This window comes from Vidua chalybeata, chromosome 7 (genome assembly GCF_026979565.1).
Source record: "Vidua chalybeata isolate OUT-0048 chromosome 7, bVidCha1 merged haplotype, whole genome shotgun sequence".
Taxonomy (NCBI): domain Eukaryota; kingdom Metazoa; phylum Chordata; class Aves; order Passeriformes; family Viduidae; genus Vidua; species Vidua chalybeata.
Window position 1 is genome coordinate 39,244,003 of NC_071536.1, and position 25,217 is coordinate 39,269,219.

A 25,217-nucleotide genomic window follows, 5' to 3' on the forward strand; every position below is an offset into this window, starting at 1 on the left:
CGAGAGACGAGGGAATTAATTTACAGGGTTCAGGCAAGGAAGAGAATGTGACATAGACAGAAAACTCAAAGACCGTGTTGCAGTTTTCAGGCTGAACGTGGAAGACGATTCGGATGTCGCTGGGAACGCTGCCGGACGCACTAAAGGGAATCCTGCCGCACCCAGCGGGGCTTTCCGGCTCCCGGCCGCGCTCCCCGAGGGCCGCAGCGCCGCCCGCCCAGAGCCCTCAGGCTCCGCTCAGGGCTCCGCCCCCCGCCGCGCCCCTTCCGCGGGGCCGGCCCGCGCGGCCGCAGTTCTCGCGAGAGCTGGGCGTGGCCGCATCTGGCAGCCGGGCGGTCTCGCGCCGCCGCCATTGTGTTGCGGGAGCGGCGCGAGCGGGCAGCCAGGCCCGGCCCAGCCCGCGCGCCGGCCCGGCCGTGACGGTGAGTACGGACCGCCCGCGGCGGCCGCTGCGGCTCGGGTTGCGCCTGCTGCGGGGCCCCGCCCGCCCCGGCGGCCTCGCACCGGGGCCGGGGAACCATTTTGTGCTGTGCTGGGACCGGCCCAACCGCCCTTCTCTCCGCCATCGCCACCAACGGCCGCTCGGCTCCGCGCCCGCTCTCGTAGCGAGGCCGTGTGACACCTGGTGCCCCCTGTTCCTCTCCGCCCTCCTCGCAGCCTCCGCCCGGCGGTTGGGGCCGGATGGTGCCTGGGTAGCGGGATCGGGGGCGGCCGCGGGCCCCGGCCGGGCCCGAGCCGTGCGAGCCGCTCCCCGGGGCCTGGCGGGGGGAGGTGAGGTGCCCTCGGCAGCTCTGCGCAGCACCTACTGGGTGCGGGAATAGCCCAGCCTTAGGGCACCAGCCGCGGCAGCGTGGGCAGCCATCCATCGACATTTGTAAATATTCTTGCTCCTGAATTATTTGTCAATCCCACTACATTGAAGGTTGAGAAAATAGTCGTAACGAAGAATCGCACAGTCTGAGAGAAAGACTCGTGAGCACTGTCTTGTTTGTCATAAAAACGTGATTGTGAGTAAGCCCCGAGGAAGACACGTGAGCACAGGTTGCTCGGGAGAGAATCTTATGAATAGTTTTATGTTAAATTACACAAAAACATGTAGACATGAGAGCTCGAGTCTTAGGTAGACGTGTCAGTGCATAGTTCCAAGCTAGAAGAATTAATTTAGGAGCAGACAATGAAGCTTATGCTTCCCTCTGATGGAGGGTACAAGATTGCTTAAAACTGGTAGTAATCATGGAAGCTGGCAAACGCTTTACTTACTCGTAGACATGATTACCTGAAATTGCTCCTTTTTTAGTGATAGAGAGGGTCAAGGCAGAAGAGGAATATTTGCTCTCTCTGTTTTGTGAATCCCTTTTTGCGAAGGGGTGTAAAAATGGATGGTTAAGGATAGTAACTGTTTTTGCCTTTTGAGATTGCATTGCTTTCCCTCAAAGACCTCTTGGATATTTTATCACTTTGTTATCTCTATCCGTGGCTGTGTTAGGTCTAGTTTATCTTTTACAATGCTGTTGGAGGGATGACGGATCAAAAAAGGCAGGACATTTGATCTGTGTGCTCAAAATAGGCTGTGCAGTTCCACCTCCTTTTTCAAGTTGGTCATCTGTTTCTCAGGTATGACTTAAAAGTTTTATTTCAGAACTTGATTTCTGACCAAGTCTTGAGAGGTATTGCATATGTCCCTTATTTCAGGAGTCTCTAGAATCGTTTCAGTTTTTTAAATGAGGCTGAGTAGTGTAACATGGCATAAGCTGATGAAATACGTTGCTTTGATAAGAAGAGTGCTGCTCATCCTGCTGTACGTGTTCTCATTTTTCTATTGCTGGGTCTGAGCGTGAGTAGTGTTAAAATAATGGAGAAGCCAGAAGTGTGTTTTCACTGGTTAATATGTTGAGGGTTCTCAGTGAAGGGCACATCAGGTGTGATGTTTGAGTAAGGTGTTCCTTTACTTTTTGGCAACAACAGGCTTTTTAATCAGTTCAGACTAGAACCAAATTTCTGGTTCTATGATTATTGTTATTATTTCCTCAGAGAAGAAATTTAAGTATTTTTTGGTCTTACTACCTTCTGTGTAAATTGAGGTGTCTACTTTGTCATTACAGAACAACTCACCACAGCATGTTAGTTAACACTTGGGGTTTGTTGAATTCCTGTGTGTGTAAACAAAATGTTGGAGGTTTTGAGTGCTTTTCTTCAGGAAAACCCTTAAGATGATGATACTGTAAAAGGGAACCATTCTCATTCTGAAATACTGTATACAAGCACAATATTCCCCTTGCAGAGAAGTATTGTTGTGGCTTTAATAATGTGGTGATTTTTTTAGCATGAGACCACTTTATTGCTCTGTCCTGTGCTCTGTAATAGCTTAGCATGCTCACCTTATTTATAACGATCTCATGGTGTTACCATGATCAGCATAAGCCTTGTATGTGTTTTGTTTGTATTCAAGCCACCTATGAAGACAGTTGCATCTCAGGCTTTCAAGGTACAGTGCTTAAAATGGTATTCGGAGAACTCTGGGGAAAAAACTCCAAAACCCAAAAGACATCTTACTAGTGTTGATCACCAGAGGTGAAATGCCTAGGTCTAGTTTTGTCTGTCTAGTAAATGGACATCGTGGCTCCATTGACCACAGCTGCATCTCTGTCCATCTGGGTAAGACTATGAGGAAAGGCTGAAATAATTTGGGTTGTTTCGCCTGGAGAAGAGAAGCCTCTGGGGAAACCTCATTGCAGCCTTTCAGTACTTAAAAAGGGTCCGTAAGAAAGATGGGGATGGACATTTAGTAGAGCTTGTTGTGATAGGACAAGGAGTAAATTTGACAAAGGCATTTTTTATGATGAGCATAGTGAACCATGGGCAGAGATTGCCCAGAGAGATGGTGGATGCTCTGTTCCTGGAGACATACGAGGTCAGGTGAGATGGGACTCTGAGCCATCTGATCTTGCTGAAGATGTCCCTGCTTATTGCAGGGCGGTTGGACTAGATGGTCTTGAAATATCCTTTTCAGTTCAAACTATTCTATAATTTCTGTTAGTTGGATTGCAAATATATTTTATAATGGATGCCCAGAAATTGAAGAGCTCTTGGGCAGCAAATTTTTTAAAATTATTCATCTTAACAACATGCTTTATGTCACCAAATCTTTATTGAAAGGTAAAGGTAAAATCCGATTTCCTTGACCAGAATTTCTTTGCCTAGATCATAAGGCCTTCTATTCAGCATCTTTTCACTTCTGCATCAGACATGGTAGATGTAAAATCCCTATTCTTACGTGACTCTGATCTTTATAGCAGATCTTCTCATTTGCTGGCTGAAGCAAAGACTGCAGAAAAAATGTAAGGTTGTATGCAGGAAATGAATCATAGTGTGTATACATAAACTGACACATTAAATTTTGCCTTTCCTATTGTGCTGCCTTAACTTGGTTTAAACACCTTTTTTTGGTATAGTTTCTGCAAGATTACTTGTAGAAAGAAAATATTCTATAGATAGTATTATCCTGACATACTTGGATTGAAATCATAACCTGTGCTAATTTACAAGATTAGGCTGATGGATAACATTGTCTGTCCTCTTGGGGCTACCACTGAAGGAGAAAATTAGTCTTGTGCCTATTTATGTGTATCTGTAGAAGGAATTTGCTAATTTTGGACTCCATTTCATCTTCTGCAGGATGTTGGCTCTGGTGTCCAGTCTTCCACCCCATCCTGTTCCGTGTGAATGCTCTTATTCTGTTCTGTGGATGGTGCATAAGCATTTTTATTAGTATTAGATGATTTATAATTTAGTCTTTGAAGTCTTACACTTCTGTCTCCTCCGATGACTCATCTGGACATTAATTCCTACTAATAGGAACTTCCATTCCTTCTTGAACCTTTGCATTTTCTATGTGTGTCTGTGTCTGACTTTTATCTATGCTATTTAATTCATCTAGTCCCACACCTATCTGAAACAGAGTGATTCAGAAACAGAATGTTCCATAATAGAGGAGATAATGCCAGCACTCTTTGTTGAGTATTTAATAGTACAGAATTGGATCCGTTATTCTGTGTGTTTGTTCCTTTTATTTTATATCAGGGTAAAACATAGACAAACAGTGCTTTTAGTATCAGATCTCATCGACATACGGCTGTCCTGTCCAGCCTACACTCTAGTCTATATTATTGTGATACAATTTTAGCTTCACAGTTTGCAACTTTGATAGTTACTTTTTTACACTCGTTGCAGCTTCATATAAGTACTAAACTTGTAGAGCACATCATGGCAGATTACTCTGAAGGTTAAATTAACTATCATTAAAGTTTGAAAATAAATATGATTGTAATGTTTTATTGAACTAATGATGCACTTGAAGTGGCGTAGTTTAGATAATTAGGCTTGTAATTAATTTCTTTTAAACTTCCACAATTAACTGTTTTTTTTTTTTTTTGAACTCTGGACTGTTGCTTAGAACATTCTTATTGATACAGATGTGCTTACAACCTGAGAATTGCATAAATTGCTGAATATTTACCAAAGGTTTTAAATGTGATCTGGGAAATTAAATTAATTAATTACTTCAGTATATTAATGCGAAGTTGGACAAGTGAGCATTTCAGATTCTTAACCAGATCTCGTTTACCTGGTGATGGCTTTGATAAACACGAACTGGTTACTAATGTTGGAAGCATGGTCTAGAAGCAAGTGTGCTCTGTAATACAAGCCAGTAGCTCTTTAGTACACAAAGGTAAACAGTCACTTAAACTCGGTACACTTTAGAGTCCTACTTGGAAGGGTAGAATATTTTGTTCAGTGTGACTTAAGCAAAGATTAGAAGCCTTGAGTATGTGGACTCACCTTGAAACTGCAGCCAGACATGAAGTGTGTCAGGATTGATGTAGCAGCTTTTTGCAGAATATGATACTGATGAGCATGACTGAATTATGGAAAAAAATGTGCTTTCTTGATGGATAGGGTTTTTTTTTATTATCAATATAGTTTACTCCTGTTCTCAGAAGGTTAGGCCAGAATTCGAAGTGGTTAAATAGACTGTACCGCTTTGGCAAATCACCCTGTATCAGTGGGATTCTCTGCCATCTGTTTGAGTTGTTACGTGTCATGCTACTCTTCATGTACCACACCATTGAGGATACTGCAGTTTCCTTAAATATTTTTAAGTGCTAACATTTGTGGTCTGCTTCTGTTTGTACTGTCTTGAGGAGGAAGAATCTAGCTGTCTGGAGTTTTAAGTAAACATTAAGTCAGATACCATTTCAAGGGCAGGGATGAGTCTAGGAGCACATCTCATGTGGAAAAGGCACCAGCATTTCTTTTGAAATGCCTAGAAATAGCAAAAGGCAGATAAACACTCAGCAAGTGAGAAGTAAATTTATTAATACACTTCTGAGATAGCCTGTGCTCCTTTGCATATGTTAGCTTCCATGGGTGTTGTCTTTGGAGAAGTTGAAGGCAGATAGACTGCAGATGTGTTTTTTCACAGGAGGGTGAAGTTTCAAAATGTCAACCCTGAGGAATAAGTCTGAATATAATTTCTGCAAGTGTTGAGATGCAGTTCATTAGCAAAAACATAATATATGAATTTGAGAAATCTGAGTAATCTGTTCCTTACTAATTTTGCGTTAATATGAGTACTGTGTGGTTCTTAAGGGAGTGCTTCTTATACTTATAATTGCAAGAATATAGTGTAACAAAATCATAAAAGGGGCTGTAGTTTTCTAATGAGGGATGGGAGGAGATGTAAAGAAGAGGTTACAAAAACTAGGATAAGAATTTGTTTCCTCATTTTGCTGATGCAGTCAGACCAAAGCACTTTGTAAATATTTGTATGTGTGAGTCATATTTACGTTACACCCAGAATGACCTGTGCCTATTTTGCATGAGTTCCCTGCTTCCATGAGAAAAAATGATCAGTATGTCCTTGTACAGGATACAAAGGATGGAGTCAAAACCCTCAAGAATTCCTCGCAGGATATCTGTTCAGGCTTCCAGCTCTCCTGTAGGATCTAGAACTGGAAACAGTTTATCTGGTGCATATAGTACAAGAGAATCTTCATGGAGATTAGAATCTGGATACCAGGTAATGTATGTTTTCCCTTTTTATAAAGTATAAATAATTTTTAAAATGTCTTTTTTAACCAAGAAAAGCCCCAAAACTTAGACAAACAAAATTTCTAAAATGCAAGAATTTACTAACCAGGGCAGTGACAGTAATCAGTGAACTGGTAGTTCTAGATTTTCTGGTTTTACCTGCTCTTGTTTGTAGCTGCACCTTTAGAAATCAGCTGTTTAATGAATGAGAGGGCATGCTGATAGTATGGATCCATTTTCTTAGAGCCACTGCCATCTTTGAGCCTGGGTAAATGGAGTTTTTTGTTGAGGGAGAGGTGAGGGTTTTGCTTGAACTTTGATGTGTGTAGGGCATTACACTTGATGTGTTGGTGATGCAAAAAGAACAGGACTATGTTGTCAGTTAACAAGGCTATACCATTCTGCAGCACCTCTTGTGTTTATATTTTGAAAAGGTAAGAAGACGAGCTTTAGAGTCTGTCATGGTTTGACACCTGGCAAATCTCAGGCACGCACAACAGTTGCTCACTCACCCTCCCCTGCGCAGCTGGGCAGAGGAAGGAAGAACTTAATGAAGGGTTCATGAGTTGAGATAAGGACTATGAGAAAACACTCCAAGGGCAAAACAGGCTTAACTTAAAGGTACAAAGTGAATTTTTTACTAACAAAATCAGAGGAGGATAATGAGAAGTAAAATAAGCCCTGAAAAGCACCTTTCCTTCTCCCAACTCCTCCCTCCTTCCCACTGACAGCGCATAGAGACAGGGCATGGGGGTTTTGGTCAGTTCCTCTCCCGAGTTTTTTTTTTCCACTTGCCTCAGGGTCCAGAGTCCTTCCCCTTTGAGGCCGTGGGGTCCCTCCCATGGGAGACAGCTCTCTGTGAACTTCTCTAGCGTGGGTCCACTCTCACGAGCAGCAGTCCTCCCCAAACTGCTGCGGCGTGGGTCACTCTTCCACAGGCTGAAGTCCTCCAAGGACAGGCTGCTCCAGCCTGGAAGCTGGGGCCCTCTCTCTCCATCGGGTCTCCCACGGGATCACAGCCTTCTCCAGGAATTCACCTTCTCCAATGAGAGCACCTCCGCCATGGGCTGCGGGTGAATCTCTGCATTCCCCGTGGACCCACGGGCTGCAGGCGTCAACCTGCTTCACCATGGTCTTCACCACAGCCTGCAGAGGGATCTTGGCTCTGGTGCCTGGTGCACCTCCTCCCCCCCTTCTCCACTGACCTTGGTGTTGCCGTGTTGTTTTCCCTCACATGTTCTCAACTCCTACTCTATTGTGGCTGAAATTAAAACTGCATCCCTACTTTTGTTTTGATTTCTTCTGAAATCTATTGTCACAAGAGGTGTTATCACCATCTCAAATTGGCCCAGCCTTGACCAGCAGCCCGTCCATCTTCAGAGCCACATCAGGGATTTGCTCTGCCAAACACGGTGGAAGCTTCCAGCAGCTAATTACAGAAGCCACGTCTCTGGCCCCCAAGGTTTTTGGCAGCTACCAAAAACCACGCTGTGCAAAACCAACAGACACTCGCATTAGTCTGTCATGTCAGTATGTTAGTACAGTTGGGCTTTGTGTGCACCACATGGAACTGAAAAAAGGCCTTTTGATGTTTCACAAAAGCAGCATTTTACACTAACCAAGCTACTTTTGTCAGGAAGGGGAGCTGTGCTCAAGAGGAAATATTCACGCTGTGCAGGTACTTGCAGTTTAGGAGGGTATTATGGGAAGCAGAGATCAAACTACTGTAGAAATTATTTTTGACACTCGGAAGCAACAGATAGCAGTTTGGCTCAATTATCTTAGTACTTTTTCTGCTTCTGTCAGCAGTTCTCACCTCAGTTTTGGGCTCAGAAATGTAAGCCCATTTTGGTCTTTCATTGCAGAAACTTAACTCTGTGATTAAATGTTCATATTTAAAAAAAAAAAAAAAAAAAGGTTAGGAATTTGGTCCCTTCTGGCAAGCTATCTGGGGCACTGTATTATAGAACACCTTTTTGAGAAACAGTTTTACAAGTAATAGAACATTATTTTTAGCACAATTAAATGTATGTGTGTTACATTTTTGTTATCTTCAGCATGCATGTGCTTGTTATTATATGGGCTACAATATATAGGCTGAACGTACAAGGGGAAGCAGTTGTCAGTCCTTTTTGCCTTTTGGAGTTCTACATGTTTTTCACTGTCTGGCTGCTCAGCAAAAGCAAATTGAACAGTCTTACTCTTTTGTAGAGACATATGAACACAGTACATATACTGAAAGCCCTTGATCAGAAGTCTTCAGCTGAACTGGTGCTGTTAAAAGATTTTGACACAGTGTACCTTTCATTATTTCATTTATTACATGAACTGTAATGTGTTCACTGCACTGTGTATTCTTTTGACTATTTCCTGTTGAGCAAAATGATTCTGAGCTGAGGAATGATCTCATAACACTTGCCAGTTAAAACAGCAGGGAAAATATTTGTATAGAAGATTATGTTGTATCCCTTTTTTCCACTCCCAGTTTGTAGAAGGTAGTCTGAGAACTCATTATACAAGACTGGTGCTTAGTGATAAAACTGTAGGGAAGCTCCCTCTCTTGACTAACCTTTGGTATTTACAGAGCTGGTAGGAGCAAATTGCATTGTTGCTTGCAGGTTAAGATTACAGAGACTGGAGCAGTCCAGTCAGATAGGAATACAAAGGACAGGCATTTTCACTTTGTTAATCCATTCACAAACCTACCATAAAGTATTTAAGATCTAGTTCAGTTACTTAGAAGAAAAACTTGGACTATCAGTAATTCTTTAGGTATAAGGAGGATTTGGATTTTTAATGCAGAATTTCTATAGAGAGAACACTTGATTATAGATTAACTCAAAAGCTTCTGCGACAGATCAGTCAGATTTATATTTGATTTTGATTAGGGCTAACAAATAAGAAAGGTTTCTATTGGGTGGGTTTGTTGTTTTATTTTGGTTTTTTTTGGTGTTTTTTTCATGCACATATGGAATGCTTGTACATCATGCACTTTTGAGATTGATCTGGGTACTAGCCCCTGCTTATCTGAGGAGGCATAATGAAGAGGTTAATTGTATACTAATCAGATGTATGGGATATAGTGTTGTTGCCAGGTAACTTTAAAATAGAAAAATCGAACTAGTGTCATTTTATAAGGACAAAAATTCCTATCCTTTGCAATACAACATAGTAAACATTTTATGTTTACTATGAAAAATGAATTATAAGGTTTGGTTTTTTTTTTTTGGTTTTTTTTTTTTTTTTCAGTGGAGGCATAGGGTCAAGAGTAGTTTATAGAATTGTTTTGAATGTTTTCCTGATAACATTTTTCAGCTACTGAAAATAGACACCATAACCAGAATACCTTATGTAGGGCTTTAATTGTTAAGTTCTGACAAGGGACTTTAAGTAGTCTTAAGCTGAAGTGAAGGAAGAAAACAAGCTGAGATTTTTGTATTGTTTTGGTTTGGCTTTGTATGCTTTGTTGTTGCTTTTAAGAAATGGTGGCAGCAACTACTGTGTTTGTAGTACTCGTAGTTCATAGAAAGAGAATGGACAACTAATAAGTTAAAAATGCTGCTATGTGTTAATAAAATGGTTGCATTTCTGTTATTTCTATTAATTTTGCTATTCTCCATTATTATTATATGGAGCAAATTAAATTGCAGCCTCTTTCGTCAATTATAATCTATTCATTGAAATTCAGCTTGTTTTAGTGGCCAATGAGGTGCTTTTGTTGTCACAGGGACCCTCTCTACACCTGTGGGGTTTTTTGCATAACGCTTGAAAATTAGGCCCTTAATTCTGCCCTGTTGCTACAGTATCTAAGTCAGGCTAATGCCTCAAAAGCCAGAAGAAAGAGGAAGGAGCTGCTATAAAGTACTTAAAAAAAAACAAATGACAAAACTTTCCTTTTGCCAGTAGTTCTCTCTAAGCTTGTTTCATTTCTTGGCTATCCCTCAAGGTTTCTTATTAAATGTTCCCAGATTTGTTACTGCTTCCACTTCCCTGTATTTTCAATACTCAGATCAGATACCGAGTTATTTTTGAGTTACAAGATGCATATGATAATCATGTTGTTCTTCAGGAATCCAGTGTATTGAATAGTTCCAGTAGAGACTGGAGAATTGGAGAAAGGGACACCCATGAAACTCCTTGGAAGCTTACAGCGTCGTCTCCAACTCGCTACTCAGGGACACTTGATCACCCTCATTCTGGAAGATATTTTGGAAGCAGAAGCAGATTGGTGAGAACTGTTACTGTGTGATACTTGGGAAAAAATATTGAAACCCCAGGGTTTTACTTTAGTCTTCCCAATCTGAAAAGCTGCCAGCAGGGGCTCTCTCTCTCTAAATCTCTTACAGATTTATGTTTTTGATAAGTAAATCTTACTAATTCTCAAGATAGAGCAAAAGCTAGAAGATGGCAGTGTTTAAAAACATTCAGAGGATGAAAATAGTGATGTATATTAGTTTTATTAAGAGTTAACAAATTCATCTAAAGTCAGTGGCTCTGTAAAAGTCCATTTAAAAAGAAAAAAGGAGGGGGTGATTAGAATCTCAGACATGTTACAGTCCTGTGGATGGCAAAGTTCATATTTCTTATGTCTGGGGGGGTGGGGGGGGGTGGGGGTGGCGTGTTTCTTGGATGGTACTAGCTTTGTGAGTTAACACGAAGTTCATGGGTTTGGAGACCTGCTTTAGGAAATCTAATTGTGAGGTGTAGTGTTCATAGTCTGATTGTTCTTACTTACATGCTGCTTACATCAGCAAAAGAATGGTTGCCTGAGATTCAAGACTCAGGCCCTAAGAGTTTGTCTTAACTGGGTTCTAGAATGTGCCTTGGTAACTCCAAGAATAAAGTAGTTTGCTTGTGGCATGCTTATGCATTGTAGAGCGACATAAAACACTTGGAAGCACAGTCAAAATACTAAGATAGGAAAAGCAGAAAACTGTGAACAAGTTTGGCGGGACGAAATTTTACTCACTTTCAAAGGGAAAGATGTTTGGGCTTGAATCATTAAAGAGGTATTCGTTTTCTTAGGTGCCTTGAAGGTGAAGACACTGAGATATTGGAGGGTGAAGAGGGAGGAACCAGTGTGCACGTGTTGGCCTTCAGGGGAGGTCATGCTAGATGTCTACCTATAGTTTAAATGCAAATGGAATCTGTGCTTCTAAGTGGTCTACATATATAGTTAAATTAGTGCTGTGGTTTTCAAGGTGAAAACCCTTTTTTCCCTCCATTAAGGTTAATTATTCTCTTAAAGTAAATTCTAATGCAAGTGAACCTTGCAGAAGACACTCTGAAAATTCCACATATCAAGTAGTAAATAATTAAAAAATAAGTGATATGTTAAATAGAAGATTAATAAGGGAAAGTATAACCTGGCTTTGTACTTGGTTTCTGAATGTTGGTTTGTTTCCCTGGGTTTTTTTTTGTGATGAGGGGAATACTTAAGAGACTTCTTAGTTTGAAAGAGTAAGAAGTTGTGGCTTAAACTTAGTAAAAACCTTAACTAAGTAGAAATAAAACACAGATAAAACGTACTCTAATTTAGTTGATCTTTAAAGGATCTTGGTTGTGGATAGTTTCTGGGAAGACAAACATCTCAATTCAGCTTTTTGATTGAGCTTAACTTTTTCTTTTTTTATATGAAAAAAATAAACCCAAAGTATTTCAAATAGAAAATTAATGCCTCAACTGTAAGTAACCAGATGAACAGCTTTGTAGGCTACTCCAGACTTTTTATTCTAAGTCTTATAGTGCTAGTTTTTGAAAACTGTTTCAGTGCCGTACCCTGCAAAAATTGTATTGTACCTGTTCTTTACTCTGAAATCCTTCAGTTGCGCTTGAGCATACTGTAATCAAAATATACTTGTTTCAAACAATTGTCCTGAAGCTCACTCCTTAGCTAATTATATTTTAGGTTGATAAAAAATAAGTTGGATTAGTTAAACTGTTAAATAAAACAATGTAGCTCTTCAGTTTTGGCCATTTCTGGACAGCAAAATATGTTCTCTTGGGGATCTGTAAAGCTATATTTGATTGTGTTTATAGCATCTTACAGGCCAGGAGTATAATTTTTCCCCCCTTTTTGCACCAATTTTTTGTTGTAAGCCATATCTATCTGGAAAGGAAATAAAATGTTGAATGTTATAGAAACTGACTTTTGTATGTAGGACTGTATTGAGTAAACCTGGAAATACTAATCAAGAGCACAAGCATAATTCTTACTTGATTTTTAAAGAAAAGGGTTTGTATCTAAAGTTATTCTTTACAATGTTTGTGAGGTTTACATTATATACACTTTTGTGTAGTATAAGTGCATCTGATGTACTATGTAATTTATTTTTTAATGTTATTTCAGTCTACATCTTCTTCCTCTCATTTCACATCTGGGTGTTATGGTGAGTCTGAGAGAACTCAGGGAGCATATTCAAGACTGCATAGCCAGCAGCAAGATAGTGATTCAAAGAGACCTAAACTATCTTGCACATCTACCTCTTCTGTGAGAAGTAATGGCTTGACTGCCTTTTCAGGTGAGAGGTTGATTACTTGAGCTGAGTTACATCAAAATTGTCTGAGTAGTAAGATCAGGTTTTACCAAGTTTTAAAAGACTTGCTTCAAATATTATGCTTATATGTTTCTTAAGTAATAAAAATTTATGCCTGTCTGAAGAGTATGTTCACAGTGATAGCAGTATCCAAAGTTCCAAGTATGGTGTTAACGTGGTCTTTTGAAAGTCCAGTTGTACTCGTGTCATTTCAGAATTATTAGCTGTACCTATTCCATTTGGGGTCAAGCTGACCTTCATGGCTCAAACATACCTTCATTGGTTAAGCTTTCAAGAAAAGAATGAGTGCAGCTGCTCTTATTTCATGAGTCAAATGGTATTGCTACATCAATGTGTGCCAGGGACAGCAGAAAGGAAATCTTTACCATACTTAGCAATATGTTCAACACAGTGTCATGGCTGGTTAGAGCACTGTTGTTATGGGTCGGGGAAGAAAGAGTTCCATTTTTAGCAGGACCTGAACTCATTCTCTAGGTCCTGGCTAAAGAAACATTTTACACTAAGAGCTCTTTCAGGAAAACCTGAGATTTTCATTGAAGCTGTGGGTAAGTTCGTGAAACTTGGATAGACAGAATTTATGCAATATGCCAACAGAAGTCTAAAGTTCAGGAAGTAACAGTCAAAACCTTACACTGAAAATATTTCTAAACCATTTTGATACAGGTTGTTAAATTAAGTCAGATTACCCTTGTGAGTATGGATTAATATAGGTTTTTTAATAACCCCTTATGGAATTGCATAGACATCCAAATAAAAATTAATAAATTATTGCTCAAACCTTAGTATTATTGATACTTTCTTACTCTTAATAAAACGACAGCTGTTAACATTTCTCATTATGGTGTAGGAGTGTTTCTCTTTCCATTTCTACATTGGTTGGTTGTCACACTGCCGACCAACGAGTGCTTAAATTTGTTTTTCTAAGTTAGCAATGAAGCGATATCAAGGTGAATTTTTCAGAGCCATCGAAGAAGACTCTTTTGGAACTAGAGTTTTGTCCACAGTTGATGTATATGCAGCTTGCTATGCAGTTGTTGGAGCTGTTAACGAAAAACAAGATCCATTTTTATGCTGAAGTGTTTTGCTCTGTAATATGAACAAGGGCAGTGTTAGTCATTGTTCTTAAAGTTGTGTCTAAATTGCATTTAAGCTTCATCAGCTGTTTTTATGAAATTCCATTTAATGAAATTTCTTTTAATGAAATTTCATTTAAGTAGTGTCAAATAGAGTGGCAGCATTTGCTAAGTCTCAAGCTGCTGTTTTGCTATAATGTGAAACCTTTTAAAAAACTATCTGCCATTAGGAAGCAAGATGCTACTTCTCTTCTTCTGTCCTGTAAGAGTGTTAATGGGTCTGATTCTTCATGAAAGTATTACTACTTTTTGTTTGATGTAGCTTTCAGAGCCAACTTTCTGCAAGATGAAGTGCCTGCATCAGCAGAGTGCACTTAGCTTTATGTTGGCAGCTGGGTCCTTGGTCAGTGGTAATGTTAAATGTACAGTGGTCCTAGTGGTAATGTTAAACTCACCCTTGATATGAATAACAAAAATGTCTGCATGAGTGCCAGTTTCAATGTATTTTTAGATGATTACAAAAACAGGGGATTTATTTACTTTTTCTTTCTAGATTCCTCATGGAGATGCAGTAGGATTCCTAGATCTTCATCAGTCATGCTTGGCTCCCTTGGAACTGATCCGGTGAGAGAGCGAACACAGTTAGAAAGAAGAACAGATCTGTCTGTTGATAACCTGGTGGATCCCAGCTACGGAAACAGTGACTTTTCACCTTCAACATGTATGTTTCGTGTAACTGAAAGCTCATAAACCTACAATTTTTATGGCTTTTAGTTTCTTAACATGTTCATAGGATCACAGAATGATTTGGTTTGGAGGGCACCTTTTGTTCCACCTCCTGCCATGAGCAGGGACACTTTTCACTATCCCAGGTTGTTTCAAGCCCTGTCCGACGTGGTTTGGATGGAGCATCCAAAACTTCACTGGGCATGTTTTTTTAATACTTTATTCAAAACACGAAGACAAAATAGATTTTAAAGTATCATTTTAAATAAAATTCATTAGCCACTCTCCATGTGTTGACCAAACCATCAAAGGATATATGAATGGTCTAGCTTGTAGATGCATTGTGGTGTTGGTGGTTGCCACTGTAACTCTGTGATTACGCAGTAAAGCTCTTTTCTTGTTTGTCTTAAAATCTCTTTGTATTTAAGTATGGGTAGAGAAATAATGTTGATTTGACCCAGGGAAGCTTTTTCTTAAAGGTGCATATTATCTCTTTTTATTTGGGTCCTCGAATAGTTATTAGGGAAAACTGCTAGACTACTGAAAATAACAATAAACACACACTTTACATGAGGTGAGAGGTTTGTCTCACGGCAACTGCTAGGACTAGTAAGGACTTGAGCACTGTAATTTTCACTTTCTGTTTGGAGTGCTATGACCTTCTAGAAATGTGTCAGGGGAAGCTCACCATTAATCTTGATCTGCAGCCTTTTGCAGATGCATTAGCTGTATTTCGTCATGCAGAAGTTAAAGAAAATGCCATGTTTCTAAGTATAGAAGATAAGCAGAAAAGATAAAAATTACTTTCAGAATTTGTCCCATAGTCTTACCTTGACAGAAGAGTATATTTTAATGTCATCATACTCCCAGCACTTTTTAGTAAGTGGACAGTTCAACTATTCTACCTGGTAGAGCCTAATGGGAGGAGTTGATTAGCGATCAGCCTTGCTTTGTACTGTCTGTGCTGCATTTCTAGCAGTAGTGCTGCTATTAAGTGCTATAAAAATAACTTCCAACTGTGTTCCCTGATGTGTAGTCAAAAGCATATGGTAGATGATTGGCATCTGCGCAGATGTTTCATTAGCTGGAATCTGCCAGATAAATAAAGCTCATCTTCAGCAGTAAATTGTGATTGCAATGCAGAACCCAGTAAAAGAAAGTCACCAAAACTGCAAAGATGAAAGTTTTTAAATTGAGACTGCATAGAGAGCTTCTGTTTCCTACCTTCATCTATCCATGCTTGTTCCTCCTTCCCCCTTCTCCCACCCACAACCACCCAATGCGGCCGTTTGAGGAAGGAGACTAGCCACCTCAGTTGCTTCATGTGAACTACGGTTCATCTACAGTGCAATTCTTCTCAGCGTGTTGAGATACTCAGACAGCACTTACAGAAGATGTGCTTGTAAGAATGATAGAATGGTTTGGGTTGGAAGGGACCTTTAAAGTCCCCTAGTCCAATCTCCCTGCAGTGAGCAGGGACATCTTCATGTGGGACAGGTTGCCTAGAGCCCCGTTGAACCTGACCTTGAATGTTTCCTGATGTGTTTGAGCACATCTTGTCATTTTCCTCTGCTTTTCTGCAACAGATATTCAAGACAGGCCTGCCTCTTCATATGCAGAGGGAGCAAGACCAAAAGAGAACTCATTAAGCACTTTGAGGCTGAATGCACCCATGAACCGCCAGTTGCCTTCTGATCATCAGCCATCTTTTTTCAACAGAGACTCTAACATGAGCTCTTCAAGATCCAGCTATTCTTCAAGACAAAGGAGAAATGAATTGGAATCTCCCCAGAGGAGTGTGCAGCCAGCATTTTCTCTTACTGCCGTTAGAGGTGAAACCCCTTCCTCAAGTGGTTCTGAAAGGATTTTATCTTCTCAGAGGTCATTGAATGAGTCTGCAGCTGACAGCGAAGGGAGGCGGACAACCAGACAGCTGCTGTCTCGTTTAGCATCTAGTATGTCATCTACATTTTTCTCTCGAAGGTCTAGCCAAGACCCATTGCATACAAGGTCATTAGGCTCTGAAGAGTCAACGGTGGTCCCAAGAATTCAAGCTACTGCTCTGTCAAGTAGTAATGGAGCTGCAACTCCAGAAGTTCCAGGACTTCAGTCATCTGAAGCTTCTCAGGGGTTCAGTTTTCTTGGACGAAGATGGGGTTTATCAGGAGTTTCACAGAATCGCAACTCTGATTCTGATGGGGAAAGTTACAGACCAGACACTGAAAGTAGGAGCACAGGATCCTGGTTGTCATCCTCTTTGAGGAACAGGTGTACACCTCTCTTTTCCAGAAGAAGAAGAGAAGGAAGAGATGAATCCGCAAGGATCTCTACCCCTGATACAACTGCTAGATCACAACGTGTCTTTAGAAGGAGAGAGTCAGGTGAGGAGACCTCTCTAGAAGCATCAGATAGCCTTCCTCGGGCTTCTATTAGCAGACCAACGCCTGCAGTGTCTGTTATTTCTACAGCTACTGCCTCCCCATCAGATTCAGCCCCCACTGGAAGAAGTTCAGGAATTCTGCCTGCCTCTCTCTTTCGCTTTGCAGTGCCTCCAACACTGGGAAGCAGTCTGTCTGACAATCTTATGATAACTGTAGATATTATTCCCTCTGGCTGGAATCAGTCTGACGGACAAGAAAGTGGCAAGTCTAAAGTACCACCTTCAAGAGATCCGGAAAGACTCCAGAAAATTAAAGAAAGGTAAAGTTAGTATGTTCTTTCGCAACAGTGAAATGTACCTGTTTTAACCTGAGAGGGCTTTCTGCAGTCATGATTTTAAAAGAAAACTTTCCTTTAGAGGAGGTGGCAACTCAGTCCCCTGTTACTTTTATTCTCACCATTGTCTTTAAAGAAACTTGTTTTAATTCTCACGGTTTGAGAACAGTTTGATAAGTGGAATTATCGTTTTAAAAAGTCCTACATGAAATATCACAGCATTTGTTGGTATTCCATCCTATTCAGCCTGCTTTTAGAAGATTCTGAAGATGAAGAGGGTGACATATGCAGAATCTGTCAGATGTCCTCTGCAAGTTCTGACAACCTTTTAATAGAGCCATGCAAATGCACTGGAAGTCTGCAGTATGTTCACCAGGAATGCATGAAAAAATGGCTGCAGTCAAAGATAAATTCAGGTAAAGCAAACTCTAGACCAAAGCAGACTTCTAGTTATACGTGGAGGCTTATTGGAAAGATTGCAGTTACTGAAGTGTTTAGCTGAAAAGCGGGCTGTGGGGACAAACAGTAGTGTGTCACTTCCAGGCTTTTTTTGTTCTGTGCCGCCTCTCATGTGAGTAGTTCCAAGAACTGTATTTCTTGTTTAGAAAACGACATTTTTTGGGGTTGTCTACTAAGATGTTAGATGAAATACAACATTGCAGAAGCGTAGCTTTGGAATTATTCTGCCACTTCAGTGGTACTACTTTGGGTAGCATTTGTTCCCCCTTATGGAAGTGATTGTGCTTTTTTTCAAGATTACTGTAGCTGAGCTAACTGTTAGCAGCGATAGAAATTTGAAAATCCGGAAATTATTTTGAATTGTAACCAAAGTATCTTAGTTTTTTTCTTAAAGATACTAACTCCTGTTCAAGGCATTTTAAAAATGCTTGTTCAAAAATTACTTCAGAGTGCATATATAATTCTTTAAGAAACACTTCAGATATTGCATGCTATAGAGATATTTTTGTAACAAATGGATTGACCGGTTTGTAACTGTTATCTGCAGTATTCTTAAAATTAGGTGGCTTGATAGAAGACATGAAATACTTTATACTGAAGGAAGGTGCTAGTATCTGACTTTTTTACTCAGCACCAGAGGATACACATCAGCGAAGGGATGTTTTAGAAGCCTCAGCCTGTAGAAGAAAATTAATTTGAATTATTTAGCTGTATATGAGAACTTAAGTCCACTATCAACTTGCTTTGCTCATCTTGTTGCTTATGGAGGAGTCTGTTTTAAAACTGGTACTTAAGACAAAACGTTACTTAACTTTATTCTGGTATATTTATTCTTACTTCTGTGTGTATTTGGATTACACGGTAAATTTCAGAAAGCCCAAGAAGCCATTTTATACCAGACTTGCAGGAAGAGGCATATTAATGCCCAGAGAGAATGTAAGGCAAAATAGGTGCAGCTGGATAGAGAATAGACATTCTACAGCATTTAAATTCTGACAGTAGCAGATGTCACTACATTCCTATTAGAGGCTTGCTTTTCTTCTAACCTTGCTCTGCAAAATAAAGCCAAAAATGACGTAGAGTTTTTAATGCTTATATGACTGTGTCGTATGTTATAGATTGTTGAAACTTGACACTGAGTTTTCCCCCTGCCCACCACCCCACCAGGTTCTTCTTTGGAAGCAGTGACAACTTGTGAATTGTGCAAGGAGAAGTTGCATCTTAATCTGGAAGACTTTGACATTCATGAACTTTATAGGGCACATGCAAATGAACAAGTTAGTATATTTTACCTTATTTGGTAAGTGTTGATTTAGTGCTGGGAGGGCAGTTTTTAGAGAAGCCAAATGCATCTCCATTTCAGAAGGACTGTTATGCATATAAAGTAATGTTAATGTGGAACAGATTTTTCTTCTCAATATTCCAACTACCGGTACCTTCCTGCTACACTTCCTACAGCTGAGCTTTCAGTAAGTGTAATATATCTCTTTCCTTAGTTGCATATCTGTCATCTAGCTTTGTAATCCAGTGTCTCTGCCACATAGGTGCAGTGTGAATTCTAGCGTGATTAGATTGAATTTCGCATTAAGTCAGGCATTGTCGTTGCTTTTAGCTGGTTTTGGACACAGTTTAGCAGTTGTTGTAAACATACAACTACAAACTTCTTTTGTTTCATTAGAGTGGTAGAAACTAACCTCTGTTCTAGCAGTTTCTAACTGCTCCTTCAAATAATTTCCTAACTTAAAAATAATCAAAATAATCATTGGTTTTAGTCTTGTTATTTAAAATAGAATGTCTTAGAACTACTGGATTGTATAGTATTTAAAAAAGAGTAAATTACACAAAACTGGTGTTTTTAATGAACTTTATTCAGAGGGTTTTTCCCTATTCTCCGAGTTGTAATCTGACAATATAGAAAGACTAATGCTATTAGCCTACCTCAAATGTTTAAAGAAAATACCAAGTGACATCAATTTTGGGGCAAAACATCGGCCTCTAATTTTTTTATTATTTAAAGTAAATTCTTACTGTAGTACTCTAATTCCTATCAATTGGGGAAGTCTCTGAAAAGTCTTTTTCAAGAGTGCTGATCATCTTGTTTTAGTGCTATTGCTTATTGGTTGCTGTCATTGCACTTTAATAGAGATAAGAGCTTTGAATTTTTTTCCTAAAGAATTGACTAAATTATCTGTTCAGCAGTAGCATTTTAAAAGTTTTTCTCTTATCTTAGCAGGTAAAGGAATTTCTCAAATATTTGTAACATCATAAGATTCTTAAAATAGATTCCTTTATTTTGGCTTTCTGTAAAGCCTTGGGACCACAGAGAAGAAACCAGCAATACTAGTTTTATTTCCCCAAGTGATATAATACTCTGATTTGCACATTCTTTCCTCTGAACTAGTCATGCTGACTGAGATTTAATTTGTAGAACTCTTTTCAAGGATAACATGTTAGATTTGGGGTGGATGGGAAGGACCAGAAGTATAAATAGCTTTTCAGCAACTTCTTAAAATTTTTAGTATTACATTTTCCTAATTCTTTCGGAACAATTAGAGATAAACCTGTAATGATTTCATTAAAATCTAATTGTTGTTCTACTTGAAACAGATGTGCAGATGTGTTACTGACATTCTGAATGTTTCTTTTGATCTCCTTTAAGGCAGACTATGAATTTATCAGCTCTGGTCTCTACCTTGTAGTGTTGTTACACTTATGCGAGCAGCGCTTTTCTGATATGTTAGGAACTGCAAATGAGGCCAGCACACGTGTCAGAGTAAGTATGCAGTGATTTTCTGGCAGGAATTGCTCATACAGAGAACTTGGAAGCAGATTGTTACCTTGAGTGACCTAGGAGCTGGATACCCAAGAAACATACTTTTTAAACAAATTTAGGTTTAAAATGGGCTGTGCTTGTCAGTGCGCCGTGTTTGATTGGAAACTGAAGGTACTACACAATTGCAGGTACTCTGCTACAGAATACTTTCTGTCAAGGCTGTTGGTAATTCATTAGTTAGCATACAGATAAGCATACATGTTGTCGTGATTATTGTGAATTTATGCAAAACGGGAGGTTAAGCTCTCTCTGTGCCAAGTGTGCAGTTAAGAATGCTGGACTACCTGATTTGTTTAATTTTTCTCATTATGCAAGTCTATATTGCAAAGGTCTAGTACTTGTGCTTGGCTAGTGCACTAGACTAGTGCTTGTCTGACAGAGTACACCTAACTGTGTACTTGAATATTAACATTCTGCAGCAGCCTGTAGCTGTAGTATGGTTTCTCCGGCATTAGTCCAAACTCTTATTAGTTGCATTTGACTGCATTCTTGTCAATTGAAACGCCTGGCTTAGGAACGTGTTAAGTACACCTTTAACCAGTAAGAGATCAGCATACAGAGTTCTTTCTGCTCAGTGATTCACTCATAAATCCAGTATTCTACATGTTTATTTGATACTAGATAATTAATCAGTGCTCTTAGTCAACTGAGCTCCTGAAAAGCTGGTTATTTTTAGATTTTTTTCTTACATACAAAGAAGTGACAGTATTAACCTTATCTAGTGCATATGGTAATGGTTGACTGGTAGCAGGTAGTAGATCTTTGGAAGAGGCAGGACTGTGCTCTACCTAATCTCTTAATGTATTAGAACAGTGCTCTTCTTTTCTGTACAGATCCAACATAGGCCTTGTATAACGTGCTCCAGTTTCTGTGCTACGAGTGTGGAGATATAAAAAGATACATGATCTAATTGTAGCCAGCATCCAGCACAGATTGTTAGCTTGAGTGTATTGCAGAAGATGTTTTTACTGGTTTCCCATCAGAGGACGCATTACATACTTTAGTGTGTGACGCTGCATTTTAAACCAGTGAGAGCACCAGTGCTGGTATTTTATATCAAGCATATGAATAAGCTGTGGAAACTCTCTTTATCTGCTGTGTCTCAGTGTCTGGACTTCAACTGAAGCAGTGATGCAGATTGGCAGTGACAAAAGAAAACCACTTGGCTGAGACTTTTTAATTGTAGGAATTTTGGCTTTGGGTTTTGATACCGTGTGTTTCTTACATCAAACCACCACCAATGCCCAGTAGTAATCATGCTCTTAAGGTTTTAATTGTAAACAAAAACTTAAGTGTGTTTATGCATTTTTCCTGAACCACATTCATTCAGAGGGTTCTGTTTTGTCATATTAGTCATGAATTAAATGAAATGGATTTAACTAATGCAAGTCCTTACTGTGATTGTTTTTCTGCATTACAGTTTCTAGGAATGGTTTTCATTAAACTGACACTTGTTTATGTTTGCTGCTTTCAAAATCGATGTGTTCTACAGTCTGTAGAACGTGAAGATGATGTCAGAAGTTGCTACCACAAACATTCTACAGCTGAAATAACTGTGCAATAGCAATTTGAAGTCTAGTGTGTGGGGATTTATGTTAACTTTTGCATTGTTTTTTGTAAATTGGGCAAATGGGTTAGGTAACCAAGATCTGTCATGAAGCTTTGGGATGTAAAAAGTGAAGAAAAATTTGCTAACTTGTTGCAAATGTCTGCAGGTAACTTTGCAACTTTTAAACTACTTTCTCTCTTGCCTTGTTTCTAGTTTATTAACCTTGCAAGAACTCTTCAGGCACATATGGAAGATATTGAAAGTAGGTGCTTCCCCTCTTTCCCTCCCCTCCCATTAGATCAACTCAAAGCTAATGAGTACAATCCTCCTTTGCCAAGATTCATAATACTGAACATAATTACTGAAAACCTTACTCAGCAGTGCTTTTTCCATCATCAGTAGAATTATTCTGAGGGGGAACCGATTTTTAATTCTCCATGATTAACTTACCAACAGCACAGAGTTGTTTAGACCACAGAAGTGTTATCTGCAGTCGATAACAAAATTCCTCAGTAGTTACAGTTTGGTTATTGTAGTTCTGGTAATGCATAATTACAGGATAAATGATGACCTTCTGCTTGCTGCCTTTTACAAGAGAAAGTAGGAAAGAACGTAGAAGGAAAGAAACATTTAGAATTGAATTTTAATGCATTTAAAGTAGACATTTGTATTGCCAGCTTTCTTCCCTTTCATTTTCTTGCCCTCTTCTCCCCTTTGTTTTTTCCATTCACACACACTTTTTGGTTGTGTGGGTTGCTTGATCAGACCTATCCGACCTCTTGAATGAATTCTAAAGGTTGCCAATTTTGGCAAAGGATTAACCTACTTTTCATCTAATGGCTTTTTTTTAGTGTGTTTAAATTTAAAACTATATGCTGATATGTTTACATTTCTGGTAGATATACCCCATTTCTGGGCATGTTGAATAGGCAGTGCAAGGGTAGTTGGTCTACCCTTTTTTTCCTAGTGTGCATGTGTCTGTCAACTGTATATGGGTTTTCAGTACACAGGATGCATTTGGAATACTATAAAGAAAGGGAGCGTGTGTGTGTGAAAGAGGGAGTTCTGGTTCAAGGTGATTATTTCTGCATTCAGAGCGGTCAAAGGTGGACTTGAGTTATGAATGCATTTCTAAGTTATGTGCATTTTCCTTATTAGAGGAAAATCAATGAGTGTCATTTTACTCCTTAATTCAATCTGTATTTGATTCGACCTTTAACTTGCAGGTGAGGAATACTGAGTTCTAGATTTATTATTGATGCGCTTCAGTTACATTTCTCTTCTAAGAACTGAAGAAGCAAGGAGTTAGACTTTTCTTCTTTCTGTGTTCAGGGATGGAACAAGTTACTCCAGTATAAATACTTCCTTGCCTGCAGACCTTGCTTAAGAGGACACACTAAATTCCTGTTACAGAGAAGCTAACATTTTACAAACCTGATATAGATGTGCGTACTGACTTTTCTACCATAGTTGACAAGTGTGTATGTGTCTTTTAACTGACCTTGCAACGACAAAATCCTGTGCATATGTGGGCTTTGTGTTCATCTTGCATATGCTGAAAGGACAGGAGTGGAGAGAGGAGCTGCTTCCAAGTAGGCCCAGGTTGCATTAAGCAACATATATATATATATATAAAATGTAAGAGTCTTTGTTTAGACTGCTGGGTCATTCTAGGTATTTTAGTATCCAAATTGTTAACTTAGTAATTTCTTTCCCTTATGTTGGGTGCTGCTGTCATGGATTGAGTATGTCCTCCTCTGACTACTGCTGGAATTAGCCACTCTAAGCACTACATAAAAGTTGAATCTCTGGCGTAATTAAGTTTTCTTCCTCTTATTTTGAGGAAGGAGAGTAGGAGGACACAGCAAATTGTATGATCTGTTGAGTTTTGATTTGAAAATGCTGTATTTTTCCGACATGAGATGCATTTAAGAATTGTTATGTGATTACTCAAGGTTTGGGTGGGTATTGCAGTCTGCTATTTGATATTATAAAATCACCTTTATTTCCTCTACTCATCCTAAAGTGCTTTAATTTCACACATTTTTGTCAAGGCTTCTGATTACACTGTGTTGTTCCAACAGCTTCTGAAGATGACTCTGAAGACTGATGCTGGTAGAACTTTCATACTGCAAGAAACAAATGGAATTGCTGCAGAAATGCTGAACTGGCAAGAACAACATCAACATGCATTTGTTTTATTCCTCTCCTTAGTAAAATGCGCATTGAATATTACTGTAGTTTTTGAAGCATTGTTGAATTCAAAATCAACTGCTGCACAGTGGAGCTCAGTAGACTTGAGAACTACTCAGCATGTGTGAGGATTAGATACATAGAAAGCAACTTCCCTTTTCAAATTATGAGGATGTTGTGCTTTGTTTTGGAAGACATCAGAGTCTGAATATTTAAGGAAGCTCTATCTCCCTTTGTGTTTCCTTCTTACTGTAGTCAAACTTCTGGTTTTGTCTTACCGAGTTTTTGCTCCTGTACCGGCACTAAGTGGTTATAGGGGGTTTCAGGGGGAGGGTGGGGATGCCCGTGTACTTAAATAGGTTTTGTTTGGGTGTTCTTAAATGCCTCTTTTGCTGCATCGTATAACTGATTGCTTCCATCGTTAATGAATGAACAGGAGGATAAGCAAGATACTGTAGAGATTGTTTGGGTTTAGGCTTATTTGAAGATTATTATTTAACTCAAAAAGCAATAAGAACTTGCAGTGGTCTTTTAATACTTGTTGATGGCTTTTTTATGTACCAGTTTGGAAATCTGAGATTATATTTGATATCATGTGGCTGTTCCATTATGGAATATTGCAGGTGTAAACTCTTGCATTTCAGCATTCCTGGCAGATATGCAACTTGACAAAAGACCTCTGGTTGTTTAGTTTAATCAGACTTTTTTTAGATCCCACCTTCTGTTCAAAGCACCAGTTATCAATGTGTTTTCTAGTGTTGTCACTTCTTTATAAATAAAGACAAAAGAGGTATGCATCTCTACTGGTATTGTCCATTTCATTTAAATGTGGTATCTACCAGAATTTAACACATGAAAACATAGAAAGCTGGAGTCTGTGGGATATCTTTACTAATGTTTCTAAATTCTTATCCAGGTATTTAAGATTGTTCTGACCATTTTGGATTGAAATGCTTTCTATAAATGGTGGTACAAAAAATTCTTATACACGTACTGGAATTGTATTATTTCCTACAGGTGTG

General features: G+C 39.2%; 1 protein-coding gene across 12 annotated transcripts; it reads left to right on the forward strand.

The window, feature by feature from the left end:
• Positions 1-333: 333 nt before the first annotated feature.
• MARCHF7 (membrane associated ring-CH-type finger 7) lies at positions 334-24,992 on the forward strand. Of its 12 annotated transcripts, XR_008431724.1 has the most exons (12): positions 617-874; positions 5,929-6,079; positions 10,160-10,318; positions 12,440-12,611; positions 14,274-14,441; positions 16,033-17,146; positions 17,408-17,577; positions 18,788-18,897; positions 20,280-20,393; positions 22,216-22,264; positions 23,335-23,447; positions 24,087-24,237. XR_008431724.1 is itself a non-coding variant. In XM_053947031.1 (11 exons), exons 2-11 carry the CDS (start codon positions 5,939-5,941, stop codon positions 24,321-24,323), a joined length of 2,220 nt encoding a protein of 739 aa, XP_053803006.1. In that variant the 5' UTR covers positions 618-874; positions 5,929-5,938; the 3' UTR covers positions 24,324-24,992. The 12 variants fall into 12 exon arrangements, 9 of the variants coding, with proteins under 9 accessions (XP_053802999.1, XP_053803006.1, XP_053803004.1 ...); XM_053947031.1 differs by lacking the exons at positions 22,216-22,264; positions 23,335-23,447 and having other exon boundaries at positions 618-874; positions 16,033-16,827; positions 16,993-17,146; positions 24,087-24,992; XM_053947029.1 differs by lacking the exons at positions 22,216-22,264; positions 23,335-23,447 and having other exon boundaries at positions 619-874; positions 16,033-16,827; positions 16,915-17,146; positions 24,087-24,992.
• The last annotated feature ends 225 nt before the right edge of the window (positions 24,993-25,217 follow it).

What these genes read in the sequence shown, in the direction of transcription:
- MARCHF7 (XM_053947024.1), top strand. Translation starts at nt 5,939, where the DNA reads ATGGAGTCAAAACCCTCAAGAATTCCTCGCAGGATATCTGTTCAGGCT. An exon ending in GATTAGAATCTGGATACCAG is followed by an intron (nt 6,080 to 10,159) that starts GTAATGTATGTT and finishes GTTGTTCTTCAG; the next exon opens with GAATCCAGTGTATTGAATAG. An exon ending in CTCCAGAAAATTAAAGAAAG is followed by an intron (nt 17,147 to 17,407) that starts GTAAAGTTAGTA and finishes CATCCTATTCAG; the next exon opens with CCTGCTTTTAGAAGATTCTG.